Here is a 14583-nt window from a genome sequence, read left to right as displayed (position 1 = left end):
GCAATATCTCTGAACAGGAGGTTCCCTGGAAAGGGTTTATTATCACTGGTGAGTCAGCAGAGGCAGGATATTCTCTATTTTTATTCCTATCCGATAAGCAGCATCCTTGCTCTTTAGGCAAACTTGTCTCTGTTAAGTTCTATTAAGATGTTTGTTTTGATGCATGTTGCATCTTCATGTTGTGGCCTGATTTTTCCTAGGGACAAAAATGAGATTATAACTATGGTCTGACATACAAATTGATGGCTGGTCTCCAAAAGCAAAAGCTTACTATGCTAATCTAGTCAGTCACCCCTCAACATGTTTTGTACTATCATTTAGGAGTCCAACAGCTACAGGAAGGAAGATTTCTAAGCTGCAGCCTGTAACCCACTATTATCATGATTAAATTTCATTGCTATGGATTTCTGATTGTTGTTCTCGAGTTTGGTCTGGTAATTAAGATTTGAATCAGTATTTCTGCTTTTTCTTCCCCAAAATACTGTAGCCCAATTTTATACTTTTATGTTTAGCAGACATTGGAGAGCTGGGGGTTCATAAATTTTGAGGATATGTTCAATTATAAAGTAAGTAAGATTGAGGTGGATTCCTTTGATTGACTTTCGCAGTTTAGAAGTCAATATATCATTAGGGAACAAGCTGCACAGAAGATAGCAATTATTTTCTCAAGACTCCCTTATCATGAGATTCAAGAAATAGTTTAGCTTTTATATTTTTCTCTTTGCCTTTTTTTTTTTTTATTAGAAATCATCATGTAATTTTCAGTAAAGCTTGTCCTTTGTGTCTTCTATTTAAACACATCATCTTTTCATGTCTGTTGAAATGGGTAGGTTGTAAATACTCCAGAGCAAATTCTGTATTCGAAACTGGACATATCACTATGGTGTCACTAGCCTAAGTTAAACGGAACTTTAAAAACTTACACTGATTCATATTCACCAACACAATCCTTTCTTTTCATATCTTCTCCTAACAATGCAACACTGCTGTTCTGTAACTAAAAAGCAGGATGGTAAATGTGGCTTGTTTTAGTGTTATATTCTGTAATATATCTTTCCTTCAGTTGAAACATCCAATGGAATGAAGGTCAGTTCATTGTAAACTGTAGCTCTTCAATCTTTTAAAATTGGAATCATCGTATCTTGAGATGTATTAGGGGGAAAGATTGGGTTCCTTCTCCCTTAATATTTTGCTTTTAAGAGTTCTGAGCAAGTCCTCTTGGGTACTTATTTCTTTTATTAGACTTCTGGTGTGGGTTTTAAGTGTGTATTGTTAACAATTCTATATACTTGTACAGATTTTTTGCATTATAGGCACCATAATTCTTAATAGAGCTCTTCATTTAGCTCACAGAACAGTGAAATGAGAAAATAATTTGGGATTTTTTTTCTTTAGATTTGAAAAGTGTGGCACCTTAGCCCAACTTTCTATTTTCTATCTCCTTTCTTTCATGTGGCCACACTCATAACTTCCTTTAGGTAAATATTAATCTGTTTCAAGAGGAAAATTTTAACATTGCCTAAAGATTTCTTGACAAAGATGGTGATTTTTTTAAGCTGTCAGCTCTATGAAAATATTCATTTAGTAATGATACATAATGTCATTGTCTTGTGAGTACAGCAACCTTGGGGAATGGCACGAAGCCTTAACAAGAAGGAATTCATCCTTGGTGGCTGGTAACTCCTCACCTGTAACCACATCCCAGCATTCATCCTGCGGGTACAGCAGCTTTGCCTCCTCACTGACCTCCACCCAGAGCACTGATATCTTTGTTTTGTCACCCAGGCCTCCAGTGCTGCTGCCTCTGCCTCTCCAGAGAGCCACTACACACCTCTGCCCTCCGGATCCAGAGACCTCACCAACCACAGAGGTGAGAGCTACCTTTTATTGGTAGAAACTGCTGCAAGGTGTTAAGCTGTGCTCCAAGGCCTTCCCTGTATTAGTTACTGCTGCATTTCACTTCACAGAGATCACCATGCCTTTCAAGCACTATGTGAGAAAACCATACCTGTCAAGACTACAGATTTTAACTCATATTAAATAGGATTTACAGGTAGTCTACCGGGAAAGCAAATAAATCTATGGATAATAGCGCTCAGTGATTTTTGTGTGTGTGTGTGAGAGAGAGAGAGAAAAATGTAAAGAGATTAGAGTACTTAAACATTGCTAAGTAGATGATTACATGCAGCATTGGTAATTTTGAGAGAATTTGTAAACTTTCTAATATTTTTTAAGTGAGAGCTTTTAGGCAGTTTAGAAATTTAGGGCTATAATTTGGGAATGTTAACACATTTTCATTTTAATAAAAAGGGATTCTTCTCTGTTTTTCAACATTAAAGGTGGATCAGTGTTCAATTTCCTTTTTCAGCAATCCTTAGAACTTAAAAAAACACCTTGGGCAAATTCACAAATTCCTTCTGCATACCTATGATACAAAAAAATTCAGGGAACAGGTGAAAAAATGAAGCAGTCAGGAAGGGTGCATTCTAAGCTTTTCAAAAAGGACAAATTTCTAAAGCTTGCAGCCCTTTTTTAGCTTAAAACCAGAGCAACAATAATCTCATTCATTTCTCACATTATTCAATGATTATGCAAACCATTTGTATAGGTAGCAGGTTTTGTTTAGGATACCAGGATCAAAGTCAGCCTCTTATTTATGAATTGATGGTAGCTTTGATGTTAATGTGTGTTCAAATTGTGCAGCACTGCAGAGGATGGAAGCAGCTTTAGTAGAATTCCGTATTACTTGAAACCTTCTGAATTAGGCAGGTAATGCACCTGGAGAAGGATCTATGATTCAGGTGTGAAGGCAGCTGATTAGAACTGAAGCTGTTGCAGCCTGTATCACTGTGGTTGTGCTAGAGCTGAGGAGGAGTTTGAAGCTCCATCCTGGCCTTGGTGTCGATGGCTGTGGGGCACTGGAAATGAGATATCCTAGAAGTGCTGTGGGTGTGTTGTATTCCGGCACTGAGCTCGCATAGCAACTGATACTTTTTAAAGAGAAAGGACAATCCTGAATTTGAGCACATACTTGGACTTCAGAGATTAAAAAAAAAACACTCTCTCCCCAAAAAACCTGCAGCCCAGTGCCTTTCCTCTCCCCATTCCCTCTTCCCCCCTTCCTAAGTTAAGTAACTTTGATTTTCAGATAAGCATGTTGCCTTTGAGGTTGGATTTCTGGCGTTGGATTAAATGGCTAGGGTCTACAAATCCAATAAACAGAGTGAGAGAATAATGAAAAATACCTAAGTTCTATAAACATACTTTAAAAGTACCCTTAAAAGCCAGGTATCTTCAGATTTTTTATTTAGGTGATAGTGTATTGGAAGTGGGGCTTCATGGCTGGTTGTGTTATCTGACTTGACAAAAGAAATGCCAGTAGTGTCGAGCATCAGAAGCTGTGTGCCTGCATTATTGATTGACTCCTCTTTCAATACAGCAGTTGTGCTGCAGACACATCCCGCAGGTGTTTGCTCCGAGCAGGAGCTTGCCAGGCTTTAAGTGTGCACTGTCCTCACCAGGGTTTCAGAATGCCTTTCCCCTTGCCATGAAAAGGGAAAATTATATTCCCCAAATCACCAACTTTATACCCGTAGCAGCTCACATAATTTTTATTACTTCTGTCTTTACTCTTCCCAGAAATATTCTGCTCTGCATGCTAAATATGCTGCAAATTTCCTTGTGATTAAGCACTGTTATAAATAAAGTGAATGGAGAAAAAAGTGTCATCCAAAAAAAGGGGTAAAATTGGCCCTTAAAGAGACATTGTTAACATGATTCTATAAGTTTATATGTATGTCTGTGTATATGACTACATATTCACAAGGAAATAATTAAGGACACTTTCCAAAATTCCAGGTGTTGGAAGAACCAATTCCAAGCTTAGAACAACCTGCTGGCAAGGCCCATTAACTCCATCAACTTCTTTTATACAAAGAAAAATTTAGAAGTTCACAAGCCCATAAAAGATTAATTGCAGTCAATAGAAAAATCTCCAAGGAAAGAATAAAATACTAAAGCATGCTATGTTAGGTTCTGAATATCTTCAATTTTTTTTCTTCATGGAATGCTTTCAGTGTTGTAAAGTAGAATTGAATCAGCTGTTGCATATGCAAATATTGGCTGTTTTCAATGCATACTGGGATGAAGAATGCTGTAAGTTTGTGAGTGTTATTTGTCCCTGGAGAAACTTGTTTACCAGAATCCTGAAATCTGGCAAATGGTTTGGTACAGCTGTAAATTGATTTTTGGGGGACTGGGAGGGGGAGTAGGAGCAAGCTGGATGTATTTGATTGGTTCAGTTTCATTTGGACATTTCTCACACTGTTGAGCTATGATTTTTACAAGGAGAAGAAAAACACATAATTATGTATGGGTGGCGCCATGTGTCTTACAGCTTTTGTGTTTATGCATGCAGTATGTAATTTCCAGTCAGGATCTGGTCCTTTAGGCTGACTCCATATTTTGTACAGACACTTTCAGGAATGGCAAAAATCTCACTTTCCCTTTCAAAGCCCACAGAAACAGCATATGACAGTGTGATATCAGCATGGAATGGTCACTGCAAATATTATATTGAGTGTTATGATGCTTGAGTATAGGTACCTGAGTACATGAAGAGAGAATTTATATTGCATCATGATTTAAGCTTTAGAAAAGTTTTCCCCATCTTGGGAAGTTATTTTCCCTTACATTACAGCGTTGCTTAGACCCACTTTTCTAAGTGGAACCTTACCTCAATCCCGCTGTTCATATTTTTCAGTGAAAAATCTACAGGCCTTCTATTGAGATTTTGGGTATCTGACAGCAATATTACTTGATTCTTTATGTAATCTAATTGCTATCCTGCTAGACAAGGCTTCCAAAGTGGTAATTTTATAGCTGGCTGTATTTTTGTTTTGATTCCAAAACAATGATCTCAAACTTCTAAGGGTCTTTCCTTGGTCTTTTTTAAAGTAGGATTTTGTATTTTAATTTATATGGATTTAGAACCCAACAGTTCACTTGTGTGAAGTTTGTGCAGTTCTCTTACCTAGTTAAAAGAAGTCAGTTTGAAGACACAGCCTCCTGTCATACAAAATACTTCTTCTGTTCCTATATTCTATACATTGCTTGTATTGTTTTAGTTTTCATATTTTCTGCTGAAATAAAATACATACTCCCCACATTCCTGTCTTCTTTTTCAGATCTACCATTAAGGGGAAAAAAAAAATCAAACAGATCATTTGCTATTATTGTTTTTAAATAAAAATGGCCATACTCCTGATACACAAAAGTGATGAAATATGATGGCTTTTAGAAGAAATTGGCCCAAAAATTTTGGGGCTTACATAATTTTTTTTTTTAGTGGTTTGTATATATGGCCCACATACCCTTCTGTTCCTTATTGATAATTCATTAACTGGGTTAATATCTTAAAACAGAAACTTCAATTCTTAACATAGTTGACATTGATGAAAAAGAAATTTTAAAGTCATAGTAATGTAAGGATAATTTGTCTGATGTGTGGAAAAAGGCCCCTCATCCTTCACCCCACTCAGGTGGTATATTTGTTTTTTTTTTTTTAATGGCATCCTTGCTAAGATGTGCCTTTATGTGTAAGCATTCAAACTCAAATTGCCTTCTAAAAAGAACAGTGCTTTCCAGTTGATGGGGAAAATAGTAATTTTTCATTCTATCTCTTCAGGAGCAATATCACTAAATCATGGCCATTATGAAAATCTGTTTTTCCTATACAAAAACATGTGCTGGATGCCTTTTGTATAAACAATTATTTTATAACATTGTCTGTTACCTGATTTACTCGAAAACATATTAATTTGCCAAAGCCATTTGGTTTCCAGTAACTATTTACAGATGACTCCTCCTTTTCTTGTGCTCTTGTTTCTGGGAAAAACCAGTGGTAAGTCTACCCCATAGCTTACTGGTAAAAGGAAGAAGAAGCAGTTTCCATTAAAAACTAAGCCTGTATTTATGTAAGTAGTTTTTAGAACCCTAGCTTGGATTTAGGCCAAGGTTTAATAGTTCTAATCTATTATGACTTGTAAAAACTTTCTGAGCAAATCCACTGTCCCGTTTTGGTGTCCATGCAGTTGATTATCCAAGTGTTCTGGTATGCACAGTCATTACATTGTCTCAAGTTTGAATGATGAGTGCCCAAATGAAAAATTGGTATTTATTCTACCAATATGTTTCAATCAACTGACAGATGTGTTTTCTTATTTTATGATCTGATCTTGAAAATCATCAACTGCATTCAAATCCCATGCCCAGAAATCCAGAGCAGAATATTTTGAAGCTTGTTACCTTCTAAAGGTAATTTCATAGAGCCTTTTTGAACAAAGGAAGTGAGATGTTCATTTTGCTCTCAGTTTGTCTAACAGAGTTGTGCTGAAGGTTTCTTTTGGACTGAAGAGCTTTCCAGACTTTCCCATTCTTAAGCGGACAATTGTATGTAGACATATAATCTGTTAGAGCGACGCCTGAACTTGCTTCTGTGATCATTATGCTGTGTTGCTGTACTCAGAGTATTCCACAGAGTAAATTTTCACTAATGACTGATATGTTCTTACAAAATTCCTTCTGATTGATTGTTAGGGCTTGCCACACAGAAAACCAGCTAGTAGCTTTGGAGGAGTTTAGGTAAGTACTAGATCGAGATGAAAGCGGACTACAGCAGCACAACAAGGGTTTAGCCATCCAGTTGGGCAGGAATTCACAATCCAGTACATGTCAAAGGACATCTGCTACTTTCATAATTTGGTATTGAAGGAAAAAAGTAGAAGTTTTGGAGAGCTGGAGGGAGTAGTATAATTAAAGTGATTATCTTCCCAAGGATTTACCTGTTCTGTCTCAATTTGCACAGCCTGATCATAGTTTATATTCTCAGGTTCATATGGAACTAATAATGTCTATCAGTCCTTCCAGAATTTGGTCTAGAGTTTTAATATAATATTTAAAATATTTGAAGTAAAATTATAAAATTGACACACACCTCTTAATAATAAATGTTAATACACAAAATTCTTATTTTACACATGCATTGTGAAAAGCCATGCTGTCTTTAAATCACAGACATAAAAAGAAAAGGAAATTGGTTTACATAAAACTTACTTCCAGAAAGATAAGTATCCGGTTTGTATTATCATTGTGGTCCTCTCTGTTGTTGTTATTGACACGGTTGTTAGGTGCTCGTTGTGTTTTCAAGCCAGAGGCTTATTTAGAGTTTGAAATTGATTGCTGGGGAAGTTGCAAAGCAATTTATGTAGCAACTTATCATAATTAGTTAGTTTTCTTAGTGTGAACTGCACTTTATGCTTGTCAATTGATTTTTCTGTGTATATGCATAAGGCAGCTCATTGTATTCTGTCAAAAAACCCCAAACCCCAAAAACACTATGGTTAGTACTTTATCATTCAGTTAACAAAGTGTATCCATATATGTATATAAGATGCATTTTCCTTAAATTGTGTAATAACTAAGAATAGGATGAATAAGAAAATTGCAAGCATAGATGCACTATGTGAAAGTTCTGTGTCAGGGAAAGATGCTGTGAATAGTGAGATATTTTCTTTATTATTTAACATAAAGTGTCCTTTGAAAATACATCATTTTTAACCTGCATTATGCTGTGGTTTGTCCTAGGCCAGGATCTTCTCATCATGAGAAGAATAACCTTAAAACAAACAAAAAAAAAAGTTCTCAATAGCATGGAACAGACAAGATCATATTTTCCAGGGAAGGAACACTCAAAAATAATCTGTGACATTTCCTATTAGTGCCAGGAAATATGTCCCAACAGTGAGATGTGATGTGGTCATGACTTAGCCTCAAGGGGAGTGGGTGGAAATCCTTTTCTTTTGACACTCTGGGAGAATGCTAAAATAAGGAGCCTGCTATTAAAAAAAAAAAATCATCCCATGTGGTTTGCTTGTATGAAGTGAGAAACTGGGTTCTAGTTCCTTGGGTTTTAGTTTGGGAAATGGACATTAATGGAAGCTCAAGACACATGGGAAAAGCATGGAAAGCAAAGTGATGGTATAGCAGAGTATCAATGTGAGAGAAGGCTTGGTTAGGAAAATATTCTGATTTCTGGTCTTAGTTCCCTTTAGTTATGGGGATGTGAAAGAAGAAGAAAAAAAAAAAGTCAGAGAAATTGGAGTTTTGTAATCCAGATGTGTGAGAAGGTAATGTCAGAAACTTAAAGAATTCTGGTGCAAGTTGTTCCTGGTGCAGCTGGGAGAAAGGTGGAGCAGGCTTCTCTCAATTCCTGCACTGGATGGCTCCTGCTGATGCCCCGAACCTTTCTCCAGGACATGAGGTGAATGCTGCTGACTCATTTCTATTTATTCAGTGGTGTGCCTGCTTTCTTAGCTCTGACCGTGATTTTTCCCTTCCAAGGTGGATTCCAGTTTGGTGTTTTCTCAGTATTTCTGATATGTTTGCTTTGTGGGGAGAAGAATAGGTAGAAGGAATGAGTGGAACAAGGTCGGTGGGGAGAAATGCTAGAAAGCACACTTCCTTAGGGAAGTGACTCAGTAAAATGCTTCTAGCTGATAACAGAAGCCCACCTGTATTAGTATTCACCAAGTCTGAAAAGGCATTAGGCATCTCTCCTGGTTTTGCGTACTGACACACAACCAAACATTTTGCCTGTCAATGGAACTGAGAGGTCCAATACCCACATGTGATTGACTCAGGTCTCAGCTGTGGAGTGGTTTTTTGCTGGGCAGTGATGAAAGAACAGGTTAAGGAGGGTCTCATGTAGTCCCTTTCCTGAGCCCTGTTTTATTTGTTTACTGGAACAGAACTGCCACCAATAGCAATTTACCTCACTTGCTCAGTAGTGATAATTTCTGCTAGCATCTGCATGTTTCTCTGTAAAGCACAATGACTTTCCCAAATGTGGGATAAATTGTAGTCGGATTTGAGTGTGACCTTGACTAACATGGTTCAAGAAATAAATTTTCTGGGTCACTGGATTCATATTCTTGTCACTTACAGGGTCAACAATTGTTTGTCTGTGTATACAAGGAATGTTGGATTTGAATCAGGATACTGTAGATTATTAAAACTTCAGCATAAAAATGTATTGTTATCTTTTTGTATATTGCAGTGATGGGAGCAACTAGTCATGTGAAAGTAGGCTGGGGTAAATGAGGTGGAGATGATATATAAAGTGACTTGAAGTTTTGTGTAAAGTCTTTCTTGATGGCCAGAAAAGTTAAGATTTGGTTTTAAATGACAGCATGTTTTAATTTGTGAGCCTTCTCTGTGTTCTGCGGTTTGAAACTGAACCCAAGGGATGTGATTGAGCTGACCAGAAGTAAGTTCTAAGAGGATCACTTCCTGGTGTGCTATGTCTCTGTGGGAATAAAATATGTGTGTTTCTCTGCAAAAAAAAAAAAAAAATTAAAAGAGAAAAAGAGAGTAATTAAGTGGTTAATCAAACTCAGATTAAAATATTATAAAATATCTCAGATGTTGAGCACAAAATTCCCACTCTGCATCTAATGGGATTTAGTAGTCTAAGACCCAGGCAGACTTTCATAATTGTCAGTATTTTTTTTCCCAAATATTATAGAGACTTTAATTTTTCCACAGTGCACATTCCCCGATCTGACTGTTGAAGACCTGACCATTTTCCATATTTTTGTCATTCTGAGGTTTTTCATTGTAACTTTTTCCATATTTTCCAAAGCTAGCAGTCTAGGCCCAAGTCACCCATACAAGTGTCACATCAGAGGGAATGTGATTAATGAGGAAAAAAACCGTAACTTCATATTTTTGGTAGACTAGAGAGTGTCTGATATTTCACAACATAGCTCATTTTGTCATGCTGGCAAAAAGAAACCGTAAGAATGCTCAAGCAGGATGACTAAAATGTGGCAGAAATATATAGAAAACACTGACTTCTATAAGTGGAAACTTGGGATTCAAACCCATAAGCCTACCTAAAATCTTCTTTGGATATATAGGAGAGCTAATGATGCAGTGTGTATACAATTGGCAATTAAAAAAAAAAAAAATCTAGTAAATTCTATAATTTACTTATACTGGCCTTATAATTTTTTTACAATAAAGAATTCCAGTCATCAACCACAGTATTACAGCTCTTCCAAAGAAACAGGGTTCAAAGCACACCAGGACTGTGCAAATGCAGTCTCCTGAGAGATCCCCATGTTTAGTTAGCACTCTAGTCTAGCCTGTTTTTGCAGGAGTCCTCCAATTTTATCATTCAGGCATTTTTATGGCCTCATTGGAACAAATAAACAAACATCTGGAATCATGTGGTATATTTAATTAAAAACTTTTTTGTTTGGCCAGAAATAGTAAAATCATGAAAAATTGCCTGTCTCCAAGCTCAGAAAGGCCAAATGGTGAAGCTGTTGGCTACAGACAGTTTTACAATGTATTGAAATTCATAGATATGCACACCTGCTGCAAGTCCCCCCCCTTTTTTTTTTTTGATTCATAACCATTAATGAGTGTTTAGTGCACAGATTGTAGCCCTTGTTTAAACAGGAATTTACTGTTTTTAATAACATATAGACACGTGTTGATATATTCCATACAGCCTGTACTGTTCTGTAGTACACAGACACGACAAAGCTTTATATTACTGGTTAAAGGAAAAAAAAAACCAAAAGAAAAAATCTTTATGGTGCATGTTCCATCTGAATATTTTTTCATATGAGCATGTTTTACTTCCAGAGGCAGTAAATATCTGCCCCATGCTAAGGGTCTGAAAAGCAAATGTTGGAAATGTGAAAAATGGTGTTTTCTCATTAAAATTAGAATCTGTAATGAAAATGTAAATTTTCGTTGTTACATTTAATGTATTTTTGAGGAAATTTTCAAGAAACTCTTGCTTTTGCAGATAAAACTACTTGATGTCATCGGAGGTATTCCTGTATGGTCACAAAATGTTTTACAGACCAGGATCATTATTTATGAAAACTGATTTGTCTGTTGGGCTACTATCTCTTTGAGATGCACAAATATAGGCCTTTGAACATAGGGGCAGAATTTTGAGTGAGTACATCTCAATTTTTAAGTAGCTGAGCCTTCTATTGAGAAAATGACATGCACACAGAAAGTAGTACTGCATCCAAATATTGTTCACTGTCCTTCATATTTCTCGTGACTGAAATAATGTGGCCATTCCATTTTGAGCTGTGTTTCTCTCAGAATTTAGACTTTTTAGCAGGATAGGATGGATGGAATACTTATGTGACATTGGCCACTGCCCTGCAGTTGGTGTTACTGACCTGAGTGAAGAGGATGTGGGTGTCATCTGAAAAAGCACTAATTCCCACATAGTCAGCATGTGTAGAAGCCTGATTCAAAACATGGGGGAGGCAAGAAATTTCCTCCACAGTCAGAAGGGCAGCCATCTGCACAACAGCAGTGAAACTATTTTATTCCCTTGTGTGTTTGTTCTTTATAGCGAGTACATCTTGCTGTAACATCTACATGTCTTTCAAACTATGAGCAGCCAAAAAGATGCAATGTATTTTGCATTTCATTGTTCAGTGTGTGTGTTGTGCTAGAAGTGGGTGAAGGGTCCTTTTTAAAATTTGACTTCAGGAAAGAGGGGTAACTTTGTAGGATTTCATTGCATGATCTTATGCAAAAAGAGAGAGCTGTCAACTTTTTACTGGATGTGAGTATCTGTATTCATGATCTAATGATATATTTACTGATCAAAGTTCCTTGCAGAGCTCTGAAAGCAAATGATAAGTAGGTTGATGACTTCCTTTTTTTTCCTCTTTAGTGATATTTTTGTGGTCTGTTAATAACCTCATTGTAAGAAAAGTAAATGATAGGAAGCCCCATGACATCCTTCACTAACTTTGTATGCCCATAAGCAGAGAAATCACACCTGGGGAGAAGAAAGGGAGAAGACAGTGAGGAAAATAATAAGTATAAACAAGTGCAATTGTTTTATGTCCCTTACCAAACAGAGGATGGCTGATCCTTCTTTTTTGTTGATATTCATTGTGGTACCTTTTACAGTCTGAGATATCTTGAAAATTGTTTCTATTTACACAGAATGAATTTCTTTTACTGTGTGATTGACAATGCTGATATGTTTTGTAAGACCCTTTTTGTCTATGACTCTAAAGTGCTTAGTAAACCTAGGCAGCCACCTGAAAGACCCCCCACCTGTGGCTGCATAAAACCGAAATAAAGAATGTAAAATAACCCATTGAGTATTCACTTTCCCACCCACTGAGAGCAAAATGCAATGTAGTGCAATTTTAGTACTTGTGTGCCACTGGGGAAAATAGACTCCTAAAACCACATAGTGAAGCATTGGAAAAATTCAGTGAATTTGTGCTAAGCGCTGTGTTATAAAACCTAAGGAACCGTAGGCTTTGCTTCTCAAGTGAAACAGATTTGTATTGCAGTTCTGTTAGAATGCCTCCAATTGCAATGATGATGTTTAGCACAGTAGGCTGAAAAAGTGGAATTCTGGTGAATACGAGCCCTTTCTCAGGAATGCTTACAGAGGAGGGTGCGAGCAGCCTTCTGATGTCTACTTAAAGACCAAACGAGACTGCAGTCTCTGATCTGTTTTTTCACTTTGGCTCAGTGTTGGGACATGTAGAAGGATGTGGAAAGAGCACATGGCCCAAGTTGCCTGTTTCAGAGCTATTTCCATTGCTAGACGTGGTTTCTCACATCTCATAGAGAGCTAAATTAGTGTTCACATCTTGCCTGAGAGGAGCTGGATCATGTGCATAGCAAAATTGCAGGGCTACCACACCAACACGCTGGATTTCCCCACACCAACTCGTCCTCCTCTGCACCCACCACTGCAGGAGCAGAGACTGTAGTAGCTTCAGTCAGTGTGCTTAGAAAAACTGCATCCTCACAGGAGAGGAGCAACTTCTGGATGATTTTTTTTGCTGAATTTTGAGTGGGAGCAGCCAGGTTTAACAGTAAATTTCGTTTCCATGAAATAATAGGAGTGGGCTCAATGGAAATAATCCCTTGGGCCCCGATGGAAGAATTGGAATCTGTCTTAAAGCCAAGAGGTTGGCAAACACCCCCTCTACACATGCCAAACAAACCAAATGCCCCCTACCATCCCTCCCAAATCCACATTATTAATTAATTTGGCAGATTGTGTCTGTCTTAAAGGTAGTGAATGATAAATTTCATGGGGGCAAAAATGAGAGCAGCGTAGAATAAATAGATTAAATATAAGCTATTACATCATTTGGAAGCAATTTGGTGCTGTCAAATGCCAGCCATTACTGATGTAAAGTATGTCAAGAAAAAGAAATACCAGGTGAAATTAGAGTAAGGTAAAAAGGAGATATGTAGACATGCACTCAGCTGATAATTGTGGATGCAAACTTTACCTCTGCCCTGTAATCTGATGCTAGATAATAATGGCAGTAGAGGTTTGGAGAATAGCTGAAGGAATCCCTTTGCTGTTGTTTCCTCTTTGCTTTTGTTCCACTGTCAATATAAAAAGTAATTCCTTTACCAGGGTGAGTTCAGTAGTAAAGTGAAAGAGAAGCTGTCAGCTAAATTAAATTTTTTGTGTTGAAAAATCTGTTTGTTATAAAGGTGTATAATGGCTTTATTCAAAAGAGAATGAGATGAAATAGAATATCATGAGAATATTATGAGAAGAATTAGAACATCAGGGGATGGCACAAAGGAGAGTGAGTTTGACATATTGTTAATGTCTGTTAATTCTTTTATCCTTCCAACCCTTAATAAAAATTTGTTTAGGTTTTTTTTTTTTTTTCCTGCTCTCTGTGTATTTAGGGAAGATGGCCCTTCAGATGAAATTTCTGAGTGAAATGAACTAGTTAAATGAGTTTGCAAGATTTGGAGATGGGATTCATTTAGGAGATGTAGGAACCATAATTCAGGGATTCAGGCAGAAGTTGTTCCCACAAGAAGCTAAAACATAAACTGCAGTTTAGCAAAAAAGTAAAGAAAAAATGCAAAATAATAGTATATTTTGCAGAATAAAATGAAAATTTCAAAGAGTTCTAGAAGTGATTTTGTCAGTGAGAATAGATGCCAGCTTGCTGTGGTTGATATGGTACCAGGGAATGCACTGAGTGGAAGATGTGTGTAGGAAAAGGAATGTTTCTTTCACAAGCAGGAATGCACTTGTAACCTCAAATCGTCCATCCTGAATGGAGGCAGGATTTTCCTGACAGATTACTATTTAGGATCTAAAGTTTTATTTTATTTTATTTATTATGAACATACCACCTAAAGGAGCTATAGTGTTTCACCAGGGAGTTGAGTCTCACTCTGTCATTCTGTTTTTGAGTAGCACAGGCAGGAAAGGGAAAGCCTTGATACTGCTGCTCTGAAGTTCTGGGAGTTGTTCAGGATTTGTTCTTATGTATGTGAGACAGCAAACGTAGAGCACTTCCACAGCAATTTTAGAAGATGCCAGTTTCTAAGGCAGGTTAAAAAGTTGTGCATCAATTCAATCCCATTTAGAGAATTTGGGAAGGCAAAGAGCATCTCATTCCTAAAATCAGGTCTTGGCAGTAGGGAACCTGGTTTTAAAATCTATATAACTATTGTAGCTTATGTAAT

The 14583-nt window shown here is 37.0% G+C and overlaps 1 protein-coding gene across 1 annotated transcript in view; it reads left to right on the top strand.

The window, feature by feature from the left end:
• Window positions 1-14583, top strand: part of LRMDA (leucine rich melanocyte differentiation associated) — a 616838-nt gene that overhangs the window by 518326 nt on the left and 83929 nt on the right. Inside the window, exon 6 of the mRNA XM_005520506.3 lies at window positions 1786-1870. Coding sequence (XP_005520563.1) covers window positions 1786-1870 — 85 coding nt within the window. The remainder of the gene's footprint in view (window positions 1-1785; window positions 1871-14583) is intronic.

This window comes from Pseudopodoces humilis, chromosome 9 (genome assembly GCF_049639895.1).
Source record: "Pseudopodoces humilis isolate 2021_Gansu_Grassland_sample_001 chromosome 9, ASM4963989v1, whole genome shotgun sequence".
NCBI lineage: Eukaryota > Metazoa > Chordata > Aves > Passeriformes > Paridae > Pseudopodoces > Pseudopodoces humilis.
Note: the sequence above shows the minus strand (reverse complement) of the source record. Positions and strands in the feature narration are given on the sequence as shown.